This window comes from Netta rufina (genome assembly GCF_964035555.1).
Source record: "Netta rufina genome assembly, chromosome: 1".
Classification (NCBI taxonomy): Eukaryota; Metazoa; Chordata; class Aves; order Anseriformes; family Anatidae; genus Netta; species Netta rufina.
The window spans coordinates 178,464,131-178,484,196 of record NC_140123.1 but is presented as its reverse complement, the minus strand read 5'-3'; the positions used below and the strand labels follow the sequence as shown (position 1 = coordinate 178,484,196).

The window sequence follows — 20,066 nt, the reverse complement described above, 5'->3', positions numbered from 1 at the left end:
AGTGAAATTCAGGTTCTTTTCCATATGCTCTCTAAGAGCAGTAATGCGTAGCAGTTTTACTCATTGGCTCATATATAAAGACACACTGTCTCAATTTTTCATGCTTTTTATGAGATGGTCTTAAAGTAGAACTCTGATTTTGGTATATTCAGAAGAAAAAAAAAGAAAAAAATCCTATTTTTGAATAACACCAACAGTATTCTAAGAACCAAGCAGAAAATCCAGCACTTAGTCTTAAAATAAAGCTATAGCTTAAAGGAAGATAAACAAAAAAACTTTGCACATAAATTTTATTTAGCATTCCCATTCATGTAATATTTGCCCAGTGAGAACGTTAACGAGGTGAACTGTAGTCCAATATGAGGGGAAGAATGTGTTTTTGGTCTTCCAGGAGAAACACTCAAAGGTCAGCAACTGTAATTCAAGGTCAATTTTTCTCCTGACTGTTGTTCTCTTCACGCAGTAGCTGGTTTAAAACACTGCTCTGTTTGAGAGCTTTTAGATTGGATATATCTTCACTTACAACGGGGACATCTTCACTTTGATCCTCAGTTACCAGATCTTCACTGTCCGAGAGTGTACATAGCAGCGTATCATTTTCATAGGTAGGAAAATAATACCTGGAAGGAACAAGGTTTAACAGAATAGAATATTACTAGATAGTAACATATTTTGTTTTAAAAAGGCTATGCTTATTTTATGAGATTAGATTCATAAAACAGAAAAATGAGAAAGTTCAGTTTTCTGCAATGAGTAATCAGCATGCTCAAAAAATCTATTGACACGTACACCTTGGAAGAGTCACACAGAAGAGGCAGCAACAGACAAGCCTTCCGCCATTTCTTCCCCTGCCCATTCTCACAACTGAGGCCACAGATCCAGATTTGTCCCATAACAAATGCTCAACAGATTTTTTTAAGTGAGAACACTCCCTGTGCTCTACCATCTACGCCATCATCCCCTAGACCTACAGAACCTACTTGCAATCTGAATCAATGCTATGTTACACTCTCTCCATTTGTTCTGGGAAAAAACATGGATAAAAAGCTATCTTGTTCTGATGCCTAAATTTAGGTAGTTATTATACATATATCTACATTAGATGTGCAAAAGAAGGGGTTTGATTTATTTCCAGAACCACATGTTCACTACCCTTCCCAGTAATGAAACGTGTGCCAGATGCCCATCCCAGGCAGGAATCGCATCTCTGTAGAGAGCTAATGGCTCAAAGACCTTGTGGTGGAGCATTTGAGATGCTGCCTTAGTGCACAGAGTCAACCTTTGTTCCACCAGGAGAAAGTGCTCAGAGCTCAACACTTGTGCTTTTCACTGTGCACTGCATGACTGCAAATACATGCCAAAGACAACTTTGCCATAAGACCTCTAGCCCACTAACTTGACAGTGCAGACACAGCTTATGGTGACACTGCATCCAGGATGCAGCTAGAAGAGCAGTATCCCATGCTCATTTTAGCTTCAGATAGTACAGGGATTTCTAATTCTGAGTAGTTTTGAGACCACTTATTATTTTATCCGTGTTAGTAGAGCTGGGGAGCTCTGGGCACTGCAGCACTGGCAAAAAAACAACTTTCAACTTTTTGCTTTACAGACATTAACAGACAGCAGTATAAATGCTGGAAGAAATAGTTTGTCCTTACTGTGGTTGGTCCCATGTAGACCTGGATGGCAGGAATGTGATGTGTTTTGTTTCTTCCATATGATTTATCAATTCTCCTTTAGACTGGAATTTTTCCTGGCAATTGTAACAACGACAATGATGGATTTCCCTCCTTATGAAGTTCACTAGCTTTACTTGCTGATAAAAGTTCAGACCTAGGAGAGACAGTAGCAAACAAGCACTTGAGGAATATAAAACATAATTTACAAATGCTTTACTGGGTTAAGCATAAAGGTTCATAAAGGTTACTGAAGGCAGGACTGGCTGAATGCTATAACTCAGCAAACTAACTGAGCAAATGTTTCTTCCCAGCTGCAGGGGAACTGGTCCTTCTTTTACAGTAAAAATTACAAACATTTTGCTTCCCCTCAGTCTAGAGAAGAAAGGAAACATTGGGCAAACGCAGCTTAGACCACAGCCTTCTAAATTGCAAGCAAGTCTTAACAGGCATAATAATAATAATCCTAATAATAATAGTAATACTTATTCCAGGGCTCCACCAGCCGGATGTGGGACTCATAGAGCAGCTATTTGCAGAGGCCACTCTGTGAAAGAATCTAATGGTTCTAAAGAAAATAGCACACATCCTCGGCACTAACAACTCTGCTGAGGAAAGAAGCAGGGAAAATTCAGTTAACAAAAGCTTCTGGTCTGTGTTTCTTTTCAAATCTGACTTCATTTTTGTAATGAATTAAAATCTTGAGGAGCATGCAGAGAGCAAGGAGCTGATACAGGTATGAGAGTCCCAGAAAAATAAAGTGTTCTTGGCTGTCTTTTATAAGCTGGCAGAAAGAGTTTCCGTAATGGAGAAGGTAGATGTCCAAACAAAAATCAAATTGATACAGTTGTTTTCCAGTATTCTTATAATGTGGTTTTCACCACACTAGCAGCAAATGCTGACAATTGAGCATCTTTTACTCACCATGTTCTGACTTTATTTTAAGGAAGTCAAATCCATGTGATTTCTAGAGAGAAAAAAAAAAAAAAAAAGGAAAGGAAAAATTCTCACTCCCAATACTTGTATTAGTCCAGGCTGAAGACAGCTCAGTTTTTCAGACTCACAGACATACAGACATGCAAACACTAATGTATGGAATAACGCCCAAAAGTTATTTCATCAGAAACTTTCATATTCAGTTAAACTGCAACTCTGCTATTAAATAGTTTATTAAAACTGAAACACAGATGCTAACCATCGAATGTGTTAAATCATCAAGCAACTTTATTATTAAAAATGCTACTTTTTTAATGCTTTGTACCAGTCTGTACACTCAAAAGTAATAGCTATTCATACTGTCAATGTAAAACTTGATTCTACTGAATATTGTAGAGGGCAGATGCTAGAGATGCAGTGCCTTCGTTGTGCACTAAAAGAAGGCATTCCAGTTCAGCAGCTGGTTTGATCTTAAGAAAGATGCCACAATCCTACTTTTGACTTCCAAAGCACTGAAAGAGCTGATACTTCAAACAAGTATATCTGGCTTACATAGCAAGGTTTTGGTAGTGGGGAGGGAGCTGCAGCGGTGATGGCTGCTGTGAAAGGAGACGAGGACCTGCCCCATGTCAGATCACAGCCAGCTCCAGACAGATCCAAAAGGGACCTGCTGCTGGCCAGAGCCGACACTGGTTGGGCCTCTGGGAGAGCAGATTTAAGAAAGGGGGAAAAAACTGCTGTTACACATCAGCTGGGAGAGAGGGGCAAGAAAATGTGAAAGAAGCAGCCTTGCAGCAGGAGGGCAGAAGGTTCTCCGGGCATGCAGCAGCAGTTCCCCTGCGGCCTGTGGAGAGGCCTCTGGTGGAGCAGGCTGTCCCCCTGCAGCCCATGGGTCCCACACGGAGCAGATCTCCACGCTGCAGCCCCCCCACGGGTGGAGGAGCCCCCGGTGGAGCAGGTGGCTGTGGCCTGGAGGAGGCTGCGGCCCATGGAGAGCCCCCGTAGGAGCAGGGGCAGAGAGGAACCGTGAAGGATCGGTGGAAATGAAGCATCAGAGACTGACCACAGCCCCCAGTCCCCATTCTCCTGTTCTGCTCAGGGGGAGGAGGTGGAAGATGGCAGATTGGGAGGGGGAGGTGCTTTTAAATTGCTTTTAGTTCTCACTGCCCTACTCTGTTATTAGTTGGCATTAAGTTACATTCATCTCCCTATGCTGACTCTGTTTTGCCTGTGATGATTATTGTTGAGCAATCTGCCTGTCCTTATCTTAACTCTTTTTTTTTTTTTCATCATATTTTCTCCCCCTCCTTTTTTTTTTTTTTTTCTTTGAGGACAGGAGTGAAAGAGCAGCGTGGTGGAGCTAAGCTACCCATCAGCGTAAAACCACAACCACCAGTCTTACCTGCATGTGAAGATAGAGTTTTCCAGTGGTGTCTGCTTGTTGTTCACAGAACAGGCAAACTGCACACACAGGATGCTCTTCCCAGTCAGACCAGTCTCTTATGAGTAAGAGTCAAAAATATTCATTTAGTTGTGGAAAAGAGGAGAGAGATTTTGCGAAAAGAGCACTTCAGCTTCTGCTCTTATAGCATCGGAAATAAATTCAGAGAAACTGAATACTTTAAAGGGGTGGAAAAGAATGTGGATTTAAAGCTGAATATATGGTTAGAAACTGCTTTACTGTCTAAAAAAATTAGAAATTCAAGAATAACTGAGCAGTTATTGCTGAGTAATTCCTGTGCAGGTAGGCAGTAAATTGTACCTGAATTTGCATGCACTGCTAACAGGATCTTAACTTCAGTTTCTATCCAGTTTGATAAGTTATAAAAAAATTGCTTTCAGTATTTATTTTTGTAAGATCTTTCAAGTTTTTCTAATCTTGCAATATACCAGCCACAGACATAAACATCACACACAGTTCACTTGAAGTGTAACTTATAAAATAGTATTCTAGAAAGAGACACTCATTTAGATGCACGCATAGAGAATAAATACCAACATTTATTCATTTAGATCCACAACACTGCTTCAAAATAGTGGTATTATTGCACCCAGTTTTTAATCAAGTAAAGTTAAACTCAAGTTACAGGCAGATACAGATGGGTAGTGGAGGTTCAGTAGTGACCTGAAGGCCTGGAGCCAAGAATAACAGACAGAGGCACATGTTGCCCTCAAACAGCACCACTGAAGGTTCCTTCAAAATTGTTCCTTAATCTCTAGCTGTTACCTTTTTATCAGACTTTTTCATAGACCTTCTTTTTTATGCTGACATTTTGGATGCTTACTCTAGATTTGAAATGTGAGCAAATGCAGTTCAATCATTTTTAAATACGGAAGTAAAAAAAAAAAAAAAAAAGTTTTGCCCACATCATTTATAAACCATAAAGACTGTTGTTTGAACTATATGAAAAAAAAAAAACAAAAAACAAAACAAACACCACAAAACAAATGTAGGCTTGTGGTTGAAATATGAAATTTATAGTTCTCATTGTGGAGATGTGTCTTTGATGAGAACAACTTGAAGTCGATTTGACTGGCTTAAATGAATTTTAACTGTATGAACTATGCACAGCATTTTCCCTGTAACTACTTTCAACAATAATGTCCTTTCAAATCTTTATTATGTGTACATACTTAACTCTTACTTACTCTTCCAGGTTATCTATTAATTCCCGATCATCCTCGGACTGCACTTCCTCCCACGACTTTCCAAATTCCTGGTGAAAAAGAAAAAAGAAAAACATTTTCTGATTCACATCACATTTTATGTATCAAATGAATGAATATTTGGGAAGTCATAATCAACAGTTTATTTTGGATCACTCTGGTATTTCTGAGTTAAAGGCAGTCACACAGCACTGCCTTAGTAATAACTTTTAAAAATAACAATACTTTTATCTTTTAATGGGCTCCTCACAATAGATCTGTGAAGAAAATGATTGGCACAGAGCTCCCAGGAAGAGCATTCAAGTTCTGTGTAACACCAGTGTTGCAACCCTACCAAGAATTGCCCAAGGTGGGGATGTTTGATCACTGGTTTGTGTTTGCCAGCACACTTGCTCAATCCAATCTGCCCATCTTCTTCTTCATGCAACATGAAGAAGAAGCTGATGAAACAATGCAGCTATTGCTTCTGAGACTTTAGTTGACATAGCTACACTAGCCAGTACTTGTATCTCACACAAGGTTATGCTGGTAAAAAGGTGTAGCACAAACGTAGCCACAGAATACTACAGAGAAACAGCATGAGCTGAGGCACAGATTAGAATATAGTTTCTCTTCCACCCTCTTCCCAGAGCTGAATGTAAGCACACCTATTCATGATGTTCTGTTCTTCCTTTTACCCTCTGTATTGTTTATTTATACCTTAAAGACCTTCAGCACAAAGCCTTTCACAATACTTTTGTGCAGTGTTCGGCACAATGGCAGGCACTCTCGGCATGACTGTGATATAAATAACAGACAATAAAAAGCTGAAGCACTCTACTAAAATTCCAGCAGTGATCTTTAGCTAGTGTTTTTCTTTCCTTTGACAGGTTCTTCCTGTCTTTAAAAATAAACCAGGGCCAACTAACCAGTAATTGAAATAGTAGTTTTGAACTCATGCTTTTGATGGCTGCGAAGCATTCACAAAGATCATAGTTGATGATCTTGTCCCCACTGAAAAAATGCAATGAACAAAAAGGTCATTCTTTCATTTATTTCGTTCAAGTACTTCCTCTAATAAATATATTTAATAACATCCTTAGTAACAAGTGTTGTTATTGTCTTTACAGCTGTTTGGAAAAAGAATTTAAAGATACACATCATTTAACAATTTAATGAGAACTTTCAAAGCTGTTACTGTCTATCAGGTAAATGATACACAAATATCTCTAGACAGCTCTAAACATAATGCCATTAAAGATTACGGAATGAAAATTCAGTAATTAATTCAGGGATGCGACATGGTAGTGTGCAAACTCTCCGAGTTACAAGGGAGACTCATTAATGTCACCATTACTGTGAGATAACATGAAGCCATTAACACGTCTCACCACATGTTCTCACAGCTGCACGCAAGTTTCTTCTAGCTCTACTGTTAAAACCTTAATGAGAGGATACGAGCTCACAACCACTGCAAAATGAAGACGGATGCTAACAGGTTTTTCCCTTAGCAGCGTGGAGTGTATGTTCACAAAAGTGCTTGTTCAAAACAGCAGCCAGTATTGAGCTTCAACTTTTAATTGAAGGGGAAAAGGGATAGATAACAGCTATGCACAAGCTTTGTTATTGCTGCTGTTTCTTTATGGTATTTCTGCAAAGAACGCAGTGAAGGATCTTGCAAGAAGTTTTCTGCCCTCATCTATATGTATTCCGAGGAGAGAAAAAGAAACAAGAGCTAATCGGTTCTTGTACCACTGGAAAAATCCAAGGTAACTGGATAACTGGGGACATGATCATGAAAGTGTCAAAAGACTGAAGCTGAGCAATTGGGTGGGATAGAGTCCTTCGAAAGTTTTTTGAAACTCTTTCAATTTTGTCAAAAACAGGAAAAAAAGCAAAAAACTTTACAGCTTGATAAGCATCTAGGACCAAGGGTGGCTTTGTTATATATTCAAGTTCCTTTGCTCTTTCATCTGGGATGTAAGAACTCCCAGCAAACATCTCCAGAGATTCCTAAGAAATCCTTAACAAAATCAGAGAAAAAAACAGACTTGACATTGTTAATAGTTCACACAGTAGAAAATACACGATTAAAGGAACTGCAGGACTTGATATAAACCCAAGAAAAAACAACTATTTTTAAAATACACAGAGATGAATTGCCTCACCAACAATTTATCTCCTCAATTTGAGCACTGCTTTAAAGGCTTTGTGGGTAAAAGGCCTGCATGCTTTGCTGGGGCAACATACCCCAACACGAGAAGAGGTGGTGAGATGGGAGAAACTAGACACAGGCAGCTGCTGTCTCAAGTGTTTTTCCCAAAAGAGCAATTACTGAACTACATGCAAATAGTATTCCTGGCCTGTGGAGCTCAGAAACTCCAAACAGCTGCTGATTTCCCTGCAAATTTCCCCTTGCCCTTCTTCTCACCTGCCTTACTATGATCATCTGATTTGTTTTATATTGCTGCAGACCTTAGCAATGCTTTGTCATGAAGAAGACATGCTCTTACCCCAACGTGAATTAACAGACAATGGATTAATTGTAAAATGAGGTGTTTCCCCACTTGGAGCCTGCATCTCTCCTTGAAGAGAAATGAACATACCAATTTTATTAAGACTTGAACTGCTACCAACTGAAGGAGTGTTTCCCTTGACTATTTTAAAAAATATGCACTACTTAAGTCAGAGCAGGCTAAATATAAAGAGTAACCCCTATAAATTCCCTTCCCTCCCCAGCAACAGCTAATAATGATGATTTAGAGCTTGGCAATAAGAAGAAAACAGCTTTTCATCTTTCAGGACAAGTAAAATTTTCTAATAAGTGATAGGTAGCATTTTTAGTTGTCTGTCTTAGTCATAAGCACATTCATTACTGTGATGTTACATTACTACAGATACGTGACATCAGTCAACTTGAAAATGAACATCATCACTTCCTACAATGGATACTCCATACTTAAAGTGCAGCTGGTAACCATTTTGCGAACAAAGGCAGGCCCTCTCATGCTGGGTCTACCTCAGTTCCCTGGACTGGGAACAAGAGAGTTTTATGACTGCTTTCTGTTCTTTTATGACCTCCAGTAGGTTTCACAGACTACAAAGTTCTTCCCTCTCCATCTTTACTTGACCCTTGGTGCAAGATGACTCATGGGGACACAGGCTTACAAAGGCACAGAAACAAGAAAATTAGGTTGGAAGGTTCTTCTTTTTTTTTTTTGAGAAAAGTAAGGTAACCTACATATATATCTTGGATGCACTGCTGCTCAGTTCTTCGTCCTCTATCTGTTGGTCTTTCTCAATTTGTACTTAAAAACAGTTTGGGAATAGGATTGGTATCATCTTCCATACTTATACAGTACTGACAGAAAACCTCCAAATCCACAGTGGAAGTGACCCGAAAGTGCCTTTCGAGTCATTTGCATAACTGCAAAACTCCCATTCAAATTCTGTGTAACTACCTAGTAATAAACTTTTGAGAGTTGCTTATGAAAGAAATCTGTTATACGTGCACGTGACAAAAAGAGCTTCCATTCCTCCTAAAGATCATGCGTAATGCTGTATCTTAACACTGACCTGTGAGCAACAGAACACGTGAATAATATGGGGGTAGACTAATCAAAGCAGCTTGTGGGTTGTGACACAAGTTGTGGAAAGTCCTAGAACACCAAAACATTTACAAAACAATTTGCACTATTATTCATTGAGAAGCCAAACTGAAAACTTAGGGAATTATCAACACACAAACAGAAAATGTAACTTAGGTTATGAAAGCAGATTCTTACAACTGCAGTAAAAATACAAGTGAAGCCAAAAGCAGAATGGAGGGAAAGGAAGAAGGAAGGAAGGCCTACTGCTCTAAATGAAGTCGATGGGAACTTTGCCATCAACTTAAAAACACAAGTAAGAACTGGCCAGAAGATCATAAGGCAATTCAGCAGGCATTCGCTGGACATCTGAACAAAAAGCCTTTTAGACCTCTCAGTAAAAAAGCCACAAAATAAAGGAAACTGTCAGCTCCAGCTTAGTAAGTCTATTTTACACAGGGCTTGGTGAAGATAACATGTAACAGGAAAAAAAGGACATGAACATAAATACAACTTGGCTTTAAAGAAGGTGTCTGTAAGATTGCTGTACTAAAAAACTATCCATTTAAACAGCTAAAGATCCAGCTGCTGATAGAAAAGTGTTATGATGCACATCCTAAAAGTAAAGAGGGTAATACTGTGATGATACTGATGTTTATCATTAGAAACCTACTTAGCCTGAAAGTCTCTTTTTGATAAAAACAAACTTGAACAAACTTTGAATATGGAAATATCTTTTTCACATTCTCAAATTCAAACTTTTCTGTGAAAACATGAAAAATAGATAAATTCTGAGTCTACATCTTTAGGTCAAGATCAATTGACTAATATATATCAAAACAGTGTATCTGTCAATTCAAATAAAACATTCAACTCATGTCTGTAGCTGTGAAATTGTATAATTCCCCTGGAAATTTAGAGCAATAGAAAGAACAGATCTTTAAGACTCCTTGAAAAGTCAGTAAAGCTTGACACTACCAAAGAAAATCCTCTAGTAAACTGCGAAGGGCTGAGGGAGAGGAAGTAAAAACCACTACTTCAAGTCATTACAGTGGGTGTACCTCGCATAACATCTAGAATTCACTGAATATAAATTCAGTTTGAAAAAAGTCTTACGACATGAACATAACTGACTGTAGACTACATATGTGCAGTAGAGAATAATGTTATTTCTCCTTATATATAAAGGCTATCCTACAGAACCCCCAGTGAACAAATTAAAGTTCTTCCCTGTAATCTCTTTTCCTCCTTTGTGAATATTTAAAGAGTTTACCAAAAGCTATTTTGAGAGCATATACATACTTTCTGCTACACAGGAAGTACTCTAAGATTTTCATGTTAATGAAAAGTTTAATCCCACATAACATGAGTGTGTAAATATACATTGTATAGTGAACTATTCTGTAAGTGCTTAAGTTTTTCGTCTGTTTATTAAAAAAAAAAAAGCTTTACTTAAAAGAAGAAATGTCTTAAGTGCTGATTTGGCTACACTTTGAAGGATCAGAAACAGTGAATAGAAACAGTCCGCTTTGTATGACACTGTGAAAGACAAATGAGAATGTGTGAAAAGAAAACATGGCTATAGCAGAGCATAGAGACAGACAAAAAACTGTGATCTTTCAAAGTACGTCCAAGAAGGAGCACTAGAAACACACTGTCACTAACCTTGTACATACAGTTCCCTGCTGGTCTTACGCATTTTGGTGGTTTGATATTTTTTATTTGAATTACATTTACCATCCTCTGTCTGTAATACCAAGGACATAAAAAATACATCTCTAAGTGATGCTAACGAGTGACCTGAATCGGTTCAGGCTGGCATAAGAAGTCACTCTGCAAAGTCTTGCCCAGCATACCAGTGATAACTATGGAGTTCTAGGGCACTGACATGAGCAGTGTCCTGTGATTGCCCATGCCGCTTAATAGTTTGCATGCTCCATGGCCATGCCATCAGCCCTACTTAGACAATGCTTTTTAAAATGTCTTTGAGCAGTCATCTGGCTCAATTTCCTCACCAAAGCTGGGACAAATGCAAAGCTGAACATCAAATGGAAATTCAAGATGGAAGGGAATTTAAACAGGATGCCAAGTTCTGAATAAAAATGTAAGATTACCTACAAGACTAATAGAGAAGAAAAAAAACCAACAAACCATTAAAATCACTTACAAGAATTACAACATTAAATTCAAATCTGCTAACTTGCACAGAAGACGTGAATGCTAACTTCTGTTGGGAAGCTGAGAATAACCAACATACAAAACTTCACAACTTTTTTCTTACAATGCAGCAAGTATAGATCAGTTTTAAAGCAGTGGTATTTAAGTATCTACAAAAGAAAATAAAGGTCTCAGATCACTGATCTTTGGAAGGAAGGCATACAGGATCACAGAGGGAATTCACTCCACCCAGGGTAGAAGGGACTTTGCAGAGCCTTAAACGTCCAGCTTTTTGCTCTGAAGATTGGGGTAAAACCAGGGAAAGAGATTAAATGCAAAGAGTTGGTAAAACATCGAAAAGTGCCTGAAAAAATTGTTTATAACCTGGATACTAACAAATGCAACAGGCACAGAGACTAGTTCAGGTGAAATACAGTTATTTCTGGGAGAGAGTGTAGAAGCTTTTAAAGCAGCTCTTACACTCAAGAGTTGAAGACAGCAAGTGAAAATTTGTTACACACACATCATAGACACTCTCAAAGATCTGAGATAAAAAATATTAATACCTAACTACATACACCTACCTGGAGGCTAAAAGCAAACACTTACTTTTTCTTTCATCTATATATCTTTCATTTTCCTCCTCTTTGCATTTAATTTATACTTGAAGAGCACTTCCAGCCTAAGGTTTGTAGAAAACAAGCTCAAAGCCAATAGCATTCAAGTTAGATCTCCATTTATTTCATTACTCTATCTCATTTTCCCTTCTGGTTATTAAAGCAGAGACTGAGCACTAATGACATGATGATTAGCATCTCTTCAAGCTGCATTCTTGCATCTCTCAAAATCAAATCTCAACAAATGTTTACTATTCCTTAGTTCAATAATTATCCGGAATATCACACCATAAATGAGCATATTTCTTAAGAGTCCTTCACTTGATTTTTGACCTTTGCACTAATTGCTGGTTTGGAATTACTCGCTTTTAACAAGATATTGTCTGCATCACTCTAGTTGATTTACAATTTATTCATAGAACCTCTTACCAAGTAATTAATGATATAAAATCTGTCATATTCTTTGTTTTTGGCATTGATCCTGCGATGCTGCTTCTTTCTCATATGATCTTTAAGTGTGTTTTTGTCTCTGAAGATTTTTTCACAGTACAAACACTGCAAACTAAGATAAAAAGGTAAACAGGTCAATATGTTAAAACAAAAATAGTGTAAGATAATATACTTAAATAAGCTGGAGATATATAAAGTAAGATTAATTCTAAGTACATGAGAGCAAACCAAATGAAAAGGAAAATCAATTTATTTGAAAAAAAAACACCTTAGATCACAGTACAGTCAATCAAACACTTAGATAACCAGACTCCTAGCAAAAACTACATACAATGAAAATACAGATAATAAAATGGAAGTAAAATGGAAGAAAAGTTTGCTTTACCAAAATTGTCCTATCAGGACATTGGAGGGACACTGACTGGTAAGCAACTGAATTCTTAACTCAGCACGCACTTATACAGGAATCTAATAAATGAATAACTGTTCTGTTGTCATTTAGAAAGAGAAAAAAAAAACATATCCTGAACGTGCTACATATCTTTTAACGCTGAGAGGTTGAAAGCAACGTGTTAAGATTCTAAGTTTGACTAGGATCCAATCTCTTAATCTTATAAATACAGCAGTCAGAAAAAGACTAATTTGAGCTCTCATTGCTGAAGCAGTGGGCTGCACAGCAGTGATCTCACCTTGGGCTGGGACATCTCTCAGAGTTACTCCTGAAGGCAGAGGAATCCTTACTAACTACTCTTGTTGATGAGTGGAACTTGAATTTTTAAAGGTACCTGATTTATGTTAAGATTTAGCAACTTAAATATGCAGTAGACTAATCAATGTGACTCCTGTCATTATAACAAATTAATTATATCAATCTACTACTTACTGTAATAAATTAAATTGCTGCAATGTCATTAAGCCATGTAAGTGTTGGATATCTCCTGTGACACTAGTTAATGTGTTAAAACACTGTTCTCATAAGAGGTGGCTTACATATCTTACCAGGATGAACACAGTTTCTTTTGGCCATCTCTGCAGAGAGGTAGGGAAAATCCTTAGAAAAATCAAAATCAATTCTGTTCAATTAAAAGCTCTGTAACTGTGGAATTGTATCTTTGTATTGGTGCTACTGGCTAGCAGGAAGAACGGTTTGATTGAAGGGTGAGTCAACAACACTTCAAGACTCAAAAGACATGGACATTAAAAAATACGGTGGCTATGAACGAAAGTGATCACCCAATTTTTTTATTTTTTCTTTACTAACAAATGAAAGTGTGCTTGATCATACAATCAAGAGGAGTTTTAACAGTGTTTGGGTCAGACCTTTCTGTAATTTTTCTGTGGATTTAGATAAACATGTTGAAGAAGAAAGTTATTTTCACACTCAAGTGTTTGCCCATGCAAAAAAATACTGTGTCTAGCAGGTCTGTTCCTGCACCCAGAAAGCCCTCATACTGCTTCAGCAAAGGTGCAGCTAGATTCCACTCAGCTCTTCTGTGTGGAGCATCAATTCAGGATTCTCAGTATCCTTCTGCCTTACAAGAACTGTAAAGTTTAGGCTTACTTTTAAAAAGAAGTGTTGAGTTCTGTTTGTGCTTGCAGCCTAAAAATCTGAAAACTGCCTAGCTTGTGGATTGTAGGTCCAGTGGCAGAATACATGCTTAAAAATCTGCTTTACTCTACCTGCTTACAATAAAGTGTATGCTCTAATTGCATGAGGCATTCCCAGGAAAGACATGTAATGCATTTCCTCAGCATACACAATGTAGTCACATCTATCTAAAATTAGACTTTTCTGCTCTCAAAAATATTTTCAGGCACTATCTAGCACAGCTATTAAGTCTGCTCTCAGCAGGAGGAGAGGAGTGGCCTTTCATTGCTTTGGAAGCAACTTCAGTGTGTGCATTAACTACAGGCTTAATTGGCTTTGAAAAACCTCCATCTAAATGACACCCTGAGGTCCTCCTGATAATCAGTGCAGCTGCAATTTATCAGTTGCAACACTAATTATAACACAGAAGGCATTCTTAAAATATCTTCATTTCTGGAGGAAATTTACCTGTATCTATCATGACTGCGTGTTCTTCGATAGGCCAGAGATTGTAAATTAGAGACCACCATTGCCTTTTCAGTCCTTTGAATCTCTTTCTTTTTTGCAGATATGCAAGCCAATGGATTCTAAATTTGTCTGGAAGGATACTTAATTTAATTTCTATACCCCAGTTTTCACAAATTCCTGCATTTTGAGGCTTTTAATTACAAAGCTTAAGATTTACAGATATTTCTCCTAGAGTCTTTGGTTACAGATTGTATTAAAATCTACTAAGCTTCTTAAAAGCTACAGTTTCACTCTTAAGGTTTACTCTCTAAGGTACAGTTTTCACTCTTTCTGCTAGAATCCTAGAATGGCCTGGGTTGGAAGCCACCTCAAAGATCTTCTAGTTCCAACCCCCCACCATGGGCAGGGATGCCACCCACCAGACCAGGTTGCTCAGGACCTCACCTAACCTGGCCTTGAACACCTCCAGGGATGGGGCATCCACAGCTTCTCTGGGCAACCTGTTCCAGTGCCTCACCACCCTCTGAGTGAAAAATTTCCTTCTAACCTCTAATCTAAATCTTCCCTCTTTTAGTTTAAAACCATTCCCCCTTGTCCTAGCATTATCTAGAGCCCAAATGATATTTGTTACATACTCGTCCCATTTGTGAAATTCATAAAGGGCACTTATACACTTGCAAAAGAAACTCAAAGCGAAGAATTCTTTATTCTTTGCTACCTAAGTTCTTCTCCCAAATTGCCTTTTTAACTTTTTCAGTCATCTCAGATTTACATGCTTCTCAGGCAGCATATACATTATCATTCCCATTCTGCTATGGGACGTAAGGGTGGGCCCCAAAATCTCACATATTAATGATATATAGAGAGACAAAAGATGATTGGCACAAGAACTCTGTATTATGTGACTAAAGAGATGTCTAGCAAAAAGATGGTTACAACAAGAAATAAGTCATTGACTCCAGCAGTTATGAGAAAAAAGGGGCATGCTACTATTGACGTCAACGAAAACTGTGCAACTAAACTAAAGCACCACATGTGACTCTATTATTCCAGGAAACACATACTACAAAGCGTTATGAATTAGTTTTCAATAAATTAAAAGAAAAACCTTCTAAGATCACCCACGCAAAAGTTACATTCTCTCTTGGTTTCTTCTTAACTAACCGTGAGTGCTGAAGTATTTTAACCCAATTTCTTTCCAAGGTTAAAAGAATATGACTCAAGTCCATTTAAAAACAACAAAACAAGAAACCTACTTACTTGTCAAGCTTCTCCTGTAATACAGCCAAGAACTCAGAGCAATTCACAATGTTATCTGGCAGCCCAATGTTAAAAGCATGCTCTCTTGCCATATGATTGAGAAGGACAGATCTACAAAAGACATTCAAAAAGAACATTATGTATTCCTGAATACATATGAGAATTATGCAGCTTTTGACTCAAAATATGCCAACTGCTCTAAAAATGCATAAAAGTTAACATTAAATAAACAATAATAGTGTTCCTGCCACTGCTAGAAAAAAAAAAAAAAGAATGCAACTTATTGTATTGGGAATTTTCCAGTTTCAGTTCTACTGTATGTTCAGTGACAATTCATCTGATTAATCTGCATGCATACAATATAATATTTTTAATGAAAATTACAATTTAGTTTTATTTTGATCCTCTCTTAGCAAATCTCATTTATTAACTTGAATAAGCAAATAATATGTTTCAAACAACAGTCATTCAAAGGAGCCATTTGTTAGTTTTCTCAGTGCTGGTTAACAAAACAAATTCTTTTATATCAGTATTGCTTCTTGCAGTACTAGCACGACAATGAGCACTAAACTTCGTTCAGGAACAAACATGATATTCAAACAAGTTGTTTTTCTAATAGAGATGTAATGGTTAATTACTGAAGTGTCTAACATCTCTATATTCCTCAGCTTCTGCTTTTTGGGGACTAAAGAAATCTTCAAGTGTAAACATTGCTGAGCCTTCCTCTCACCACAGTCCAAGTGCGATTTTCAAATTCTGTCTGTCAGACCCGAGTACGCAGTAGATAAAGTTCTTGGGGGCTGAATGATGTGAAGTGTGGTAAACCATGCAGTAAGGCGAAAATGACACTCAGCCAAAATTGTGAAGACCAGCAGGGACATGACCACAGGTTCTTCTACCTTTCCAGAGTATCAGAGCTACCTGTGCAATCAGGCACATTCAGGGATAATACTCAATCTCTCCAGCTGAAACTGTTTTATTGTGTATAAATAAATTTTCAGTCGAGCAGACACTTGAACGCTGCTCCTGCTTGCACTTGACTGATGCTGCAAAGCACTCCATTCTCACTCTAATTTTCCTCCCTTTTTCATTCTATCTTTAAATCTCGCCAAACCAGTGTGAATTTAAATGGGAAAATGTGTAACTGGATAGATACAGTTTTTAACAGCCATACTGGCTTAAACAGCTCTCCTTGACACCAAAACAGCTGACATAAAACTCTTTAAAATGGTTTCGTTCTCAAATCCAGCTCACCACATAATTCTACAAAGTTGCACTGGAATAATTATAGGACTGAGAAGTGGGAGAAGCCTATCTGAAATGTCATTGCAGTTGAAAGAAATACCTAAGCTACATCCCAAAAAGATTTCTAGCTTCTGAGTCCTAGTATTAGATATTAATTGGCTCGATGATGTTAAAACCATAAACAAAGAAGCTGAACAGAGGTGAAAAAAATAAAACAAACCTATTTCCTGTGAATTCTTGATCACAGAACATGCACATACTATGAAAACTTGTGTCATCTCTCTCTCTCTGTTGCTGTTCTAGAATTTCCCTCTATGAAAAGAAACAGATAAAATTATTCAGATTAAAAATAACAATCATTTCATCACATAAGCATTTTACCTCTTTATCCTTACTGGTAACAATGACCAAATGTGCTGACAGAAACCAGAAGTTAGTATTGGAAGAGGAGGGAGTAGCTCACAAAAATTACAGCATTTTTTTTTCAAAGGCAGCGTGTGCTCCAGTCAACTTCCAGCAAAATTCCCTTACTATTACACAAGCTCATAGAATCACAGAATGATTTGGGTTGGAATAGACCTTAAAGATCATCTAGTTCCAACCCCAAAGCCATGGGCAGGGACACCTCCCACTAGATCAGGTTGCTCAGGGCCCCACCTAACCTGGCCTTGAATAATTCCAGAGATGGGGCATTCACAAGTTCAATGGGAAAGATGCATGGAAAGAAATACAAACCGCAGAGAAATTTCACACAGCTATTTAAATGATTCTTTATATAACAGATCAGTTTATTGTCTCTACTTAGGTACAGATTTATCCCCACTATCAGCGAGCAAGCTTATGGGTAACCACATAAACCACAGTGGAACGATAAAGTAAATTCTACTTGTCTCATCACAGGCAATCCAGAATACTTCTTTGTGATACAGACGGATGACAAAAACCCTGGTGGTTTCTGCAAGGAGCTATGGCATGCAATAAATTCACAGGAAAGGAGAAGCTGATGATTGCCTGTACCACCAGTTTTATTTAATTTAGAGCAAATGAGAGCAATTTAGATGCTTTACAACTCTTGACCAGAATTTTCCTAACATCGATAAAATCATACAGCAGGTGATGTGCTCTGGTGCTGCAACAGCAGTGTGTGGTTATGCTATGGAGTTACTCTACACTTCACATGGAAAGGCCTGGATCAGCTGGGATATGGGGGAGTCAGCATTTGGATTAAAACTTAGCACATCTTTAGCTCAGCAGTACACTGCCTTGTGCTTGTGTTTTAAGAACGGATAACTGCTAAAGCATTTATTTTCTGTGTTATGCAGAGATGTTACTGTCTGCTCTCTGACATGTGAGATCATGACTGAATTTTTTAGGGGATTTTCTCAATCTCTTTATCTCCTTAAAGCCGGCAACAGTGGCGCTTTGTGCTTCTGACCTACCTCTTCAGTACCTTTTTGTGTGGATTAAAGCCCAAAGTAGCCTACAGTCTGTGTGTAAATTCACATTCAGCTATGCTTGATAGGCGAGCTCCATAGGAGGAAAATGAAAAAAGGGAAGGGGAAGGAGAGGAGGAAGGCTTGAGGCACTGCCATTGCAGGCTCAAATGTGTCCTGCAGCATGGATGGGTTGGAAGTGGCCTGGCTATGCAAGTCAGTCTACCATACCACAAAGGGTATGGCTAACGTTAGGGCAAATAAATGTGGTATTGGCTTATTTTCTGCAACAGCAAAATGCTGTATTGAGCAGAGGACTGTGGGAATAAAAGGACACCTGCTGAAAAACTAAGTAATGTGTCACACCTGAGTTATACTGGGCCTCAGGCCCATGGCTGCTGTGGGGAAGAGTGCACCATGCTTTAGACAGTTTTAAGGCCTGTGTTAAGGCAGTTTAAGCCAAACAATTTGGGAATTTTAGCTACTTCACATCAGCTAGGATTCTGTCACCCTCAAAACACAAATTTTGTACCTTTTTTGTTCATTTTTATACTACAAAGTACACCTTTTTATTGTAGTCATGTTCCGCACTACCTACCCAAATTCCAGACCATATCCTCTGACATCTTGCTGTGTTATGCAAAATGTCAACTAACAAATATAAATTGGTATATTTTTCAGGGCTGACTCCTGGGAAAAGATAAATGGAGCATAATGTTTTCTGAGAGCCCTTCATCAGAGATCAATTAAGTAAGAATATCCGTGCTCCACACAGGCAGAAAGCATCCCATAGCATGCCAGTGAGAACTGGACTTTTACTGGTGCTCTTGGCTGTCACCTCTTTCTGCTCAGCAGCACATCTCATGCTGTTTTGCCAACCTTGAATTTGAAGGTATCTGCACGAAGTTTATAGAATTTGTAAAATACACCAGACAGAATCTACAAGGAAGACAAAAGATGCCATGTACAAATTAAATATTAAGATAGCAAGAGGTTAAGCACCTCACCCTCCTATTAGTGACATCCCAACATAGCTTCCTAATTGTACGCTACTGTGAGGAAAGAAGTGTTCTACAATGTTTGACGCTTGGCTGCCTAACGCTTCCCACTTCCCACAAACTGCTTACTGGAGCCCTGGTGAGCTGCTATTCCCAGTTATGCCTGAGGGGGAATGAGAAGCACGCTGTATCCCTCAGACACTGCTCCTGATACTCTGCTCTCTCACCCTTCTGGTTTCCCCCTGCACCAGCACACTCAGCAGCTGAGAGGCCTTGTCTTAACACAGCATCGTTGCTTTACGAATTTTCCCAGTAGAGTTTAAAAAATATTTTCCAATGTAGAGACTCCTTTTATCATTTGTTTGCATCGTTCATTGCTAAATGCTACTTCCCAAGTCAGAAAGCAAACCCAGTACTTGCACAGGTGAGGAATTAAAAGCACTGGTTCAAGTCCAGGACAGTAAAAGTGAGAGAGAGCTCTGCCCTGCTGACATTCCCAGACACCCTCCTACCTCCACGCCATTGCTGGGACTTGATGGAACAACAGCAATAACAGTAACCTGCATAAAACTCTGGGGATTTTTCTGAGTGGAGATTTTCAGCTCCAGAATTTAAGCTAAGTTTAAACTCAAGTCGTGAGGCAGGAAACGAACAATTTAATACCTGCACCAGTTTCCAAACTGTTCCAACTGTGGGGACCATTAGTACTAATTTGTGGTTGATATTTAGAAAAAACAAACAAACAAACAAACAAACACAAAAACATTTCAGACATGAGAATTTCCCAAAACTTTTTAGGATATAGTGTCATATCAAAGCACCAGAGAATGAGAGGGCAAAGTTACTCGAGGAAAAAGCAATCAGGACAGAGTAAACGTGTATCAGTTTTCTCTTCTCACAATGAATACAAGAGCTGAGTACAGACAGAAACAATAACCCAAAATATTACAACAGTAAGTGGCTCAAATGCTAGAGTTTAATTCCAGGCAATTACTGTACAACATT

The 20,066-nt window shown here is 38.3% G+C and overlaps 1 protein-coding gene across 2 annotated transcripts in view; it reads right to left on the bottom strand.

Annotated features, from left to right (window-relative positions):
• Positions 1-303: 303 nt before the first annotated feature.
• Positions 304-20,066, bottom strand: part of ZNF277 (zinc finger protein 277) — a gene marked incomplete at its 5' end in the record, with an annotated part of 55,288 nt that continues 35,525 nt past the window's right edge. For both annotated transcript variants that reach the window (XM_084306397.1, XM_084306398.1), the window contains 8 exons: positions 304-620; positions 1,659-1,833; positions 2,601-2,643; positions 4,015-4,111; positions 5,262-5,329; positions 12,049-12,181; positions 15,386-15,496; positions 16,851-16,942. In XM_084306397.1, coding sequence (XP_084162523.1) covers positions 428-620; positions 1,659-1,833; positions 2,601-2,643; positions 4,015-4,111; positions 5,262-5,329; positions 12,049-12,181; positions 15,386-15,496; positions 16,851-16,942 — 912 coding nt within the window. In that variant the 3' untranslated portion in view covers positions 304-427. The remainder of the gene's footprint in view (positions 621-1,658; positions 1,834-2,600; positions 2,644-4,014; positions 4,112-5,261; positions 5,330-12,048; positions 12,182-15,385; positions 15,497-16,850; positions 16,943-20,066) is intronic.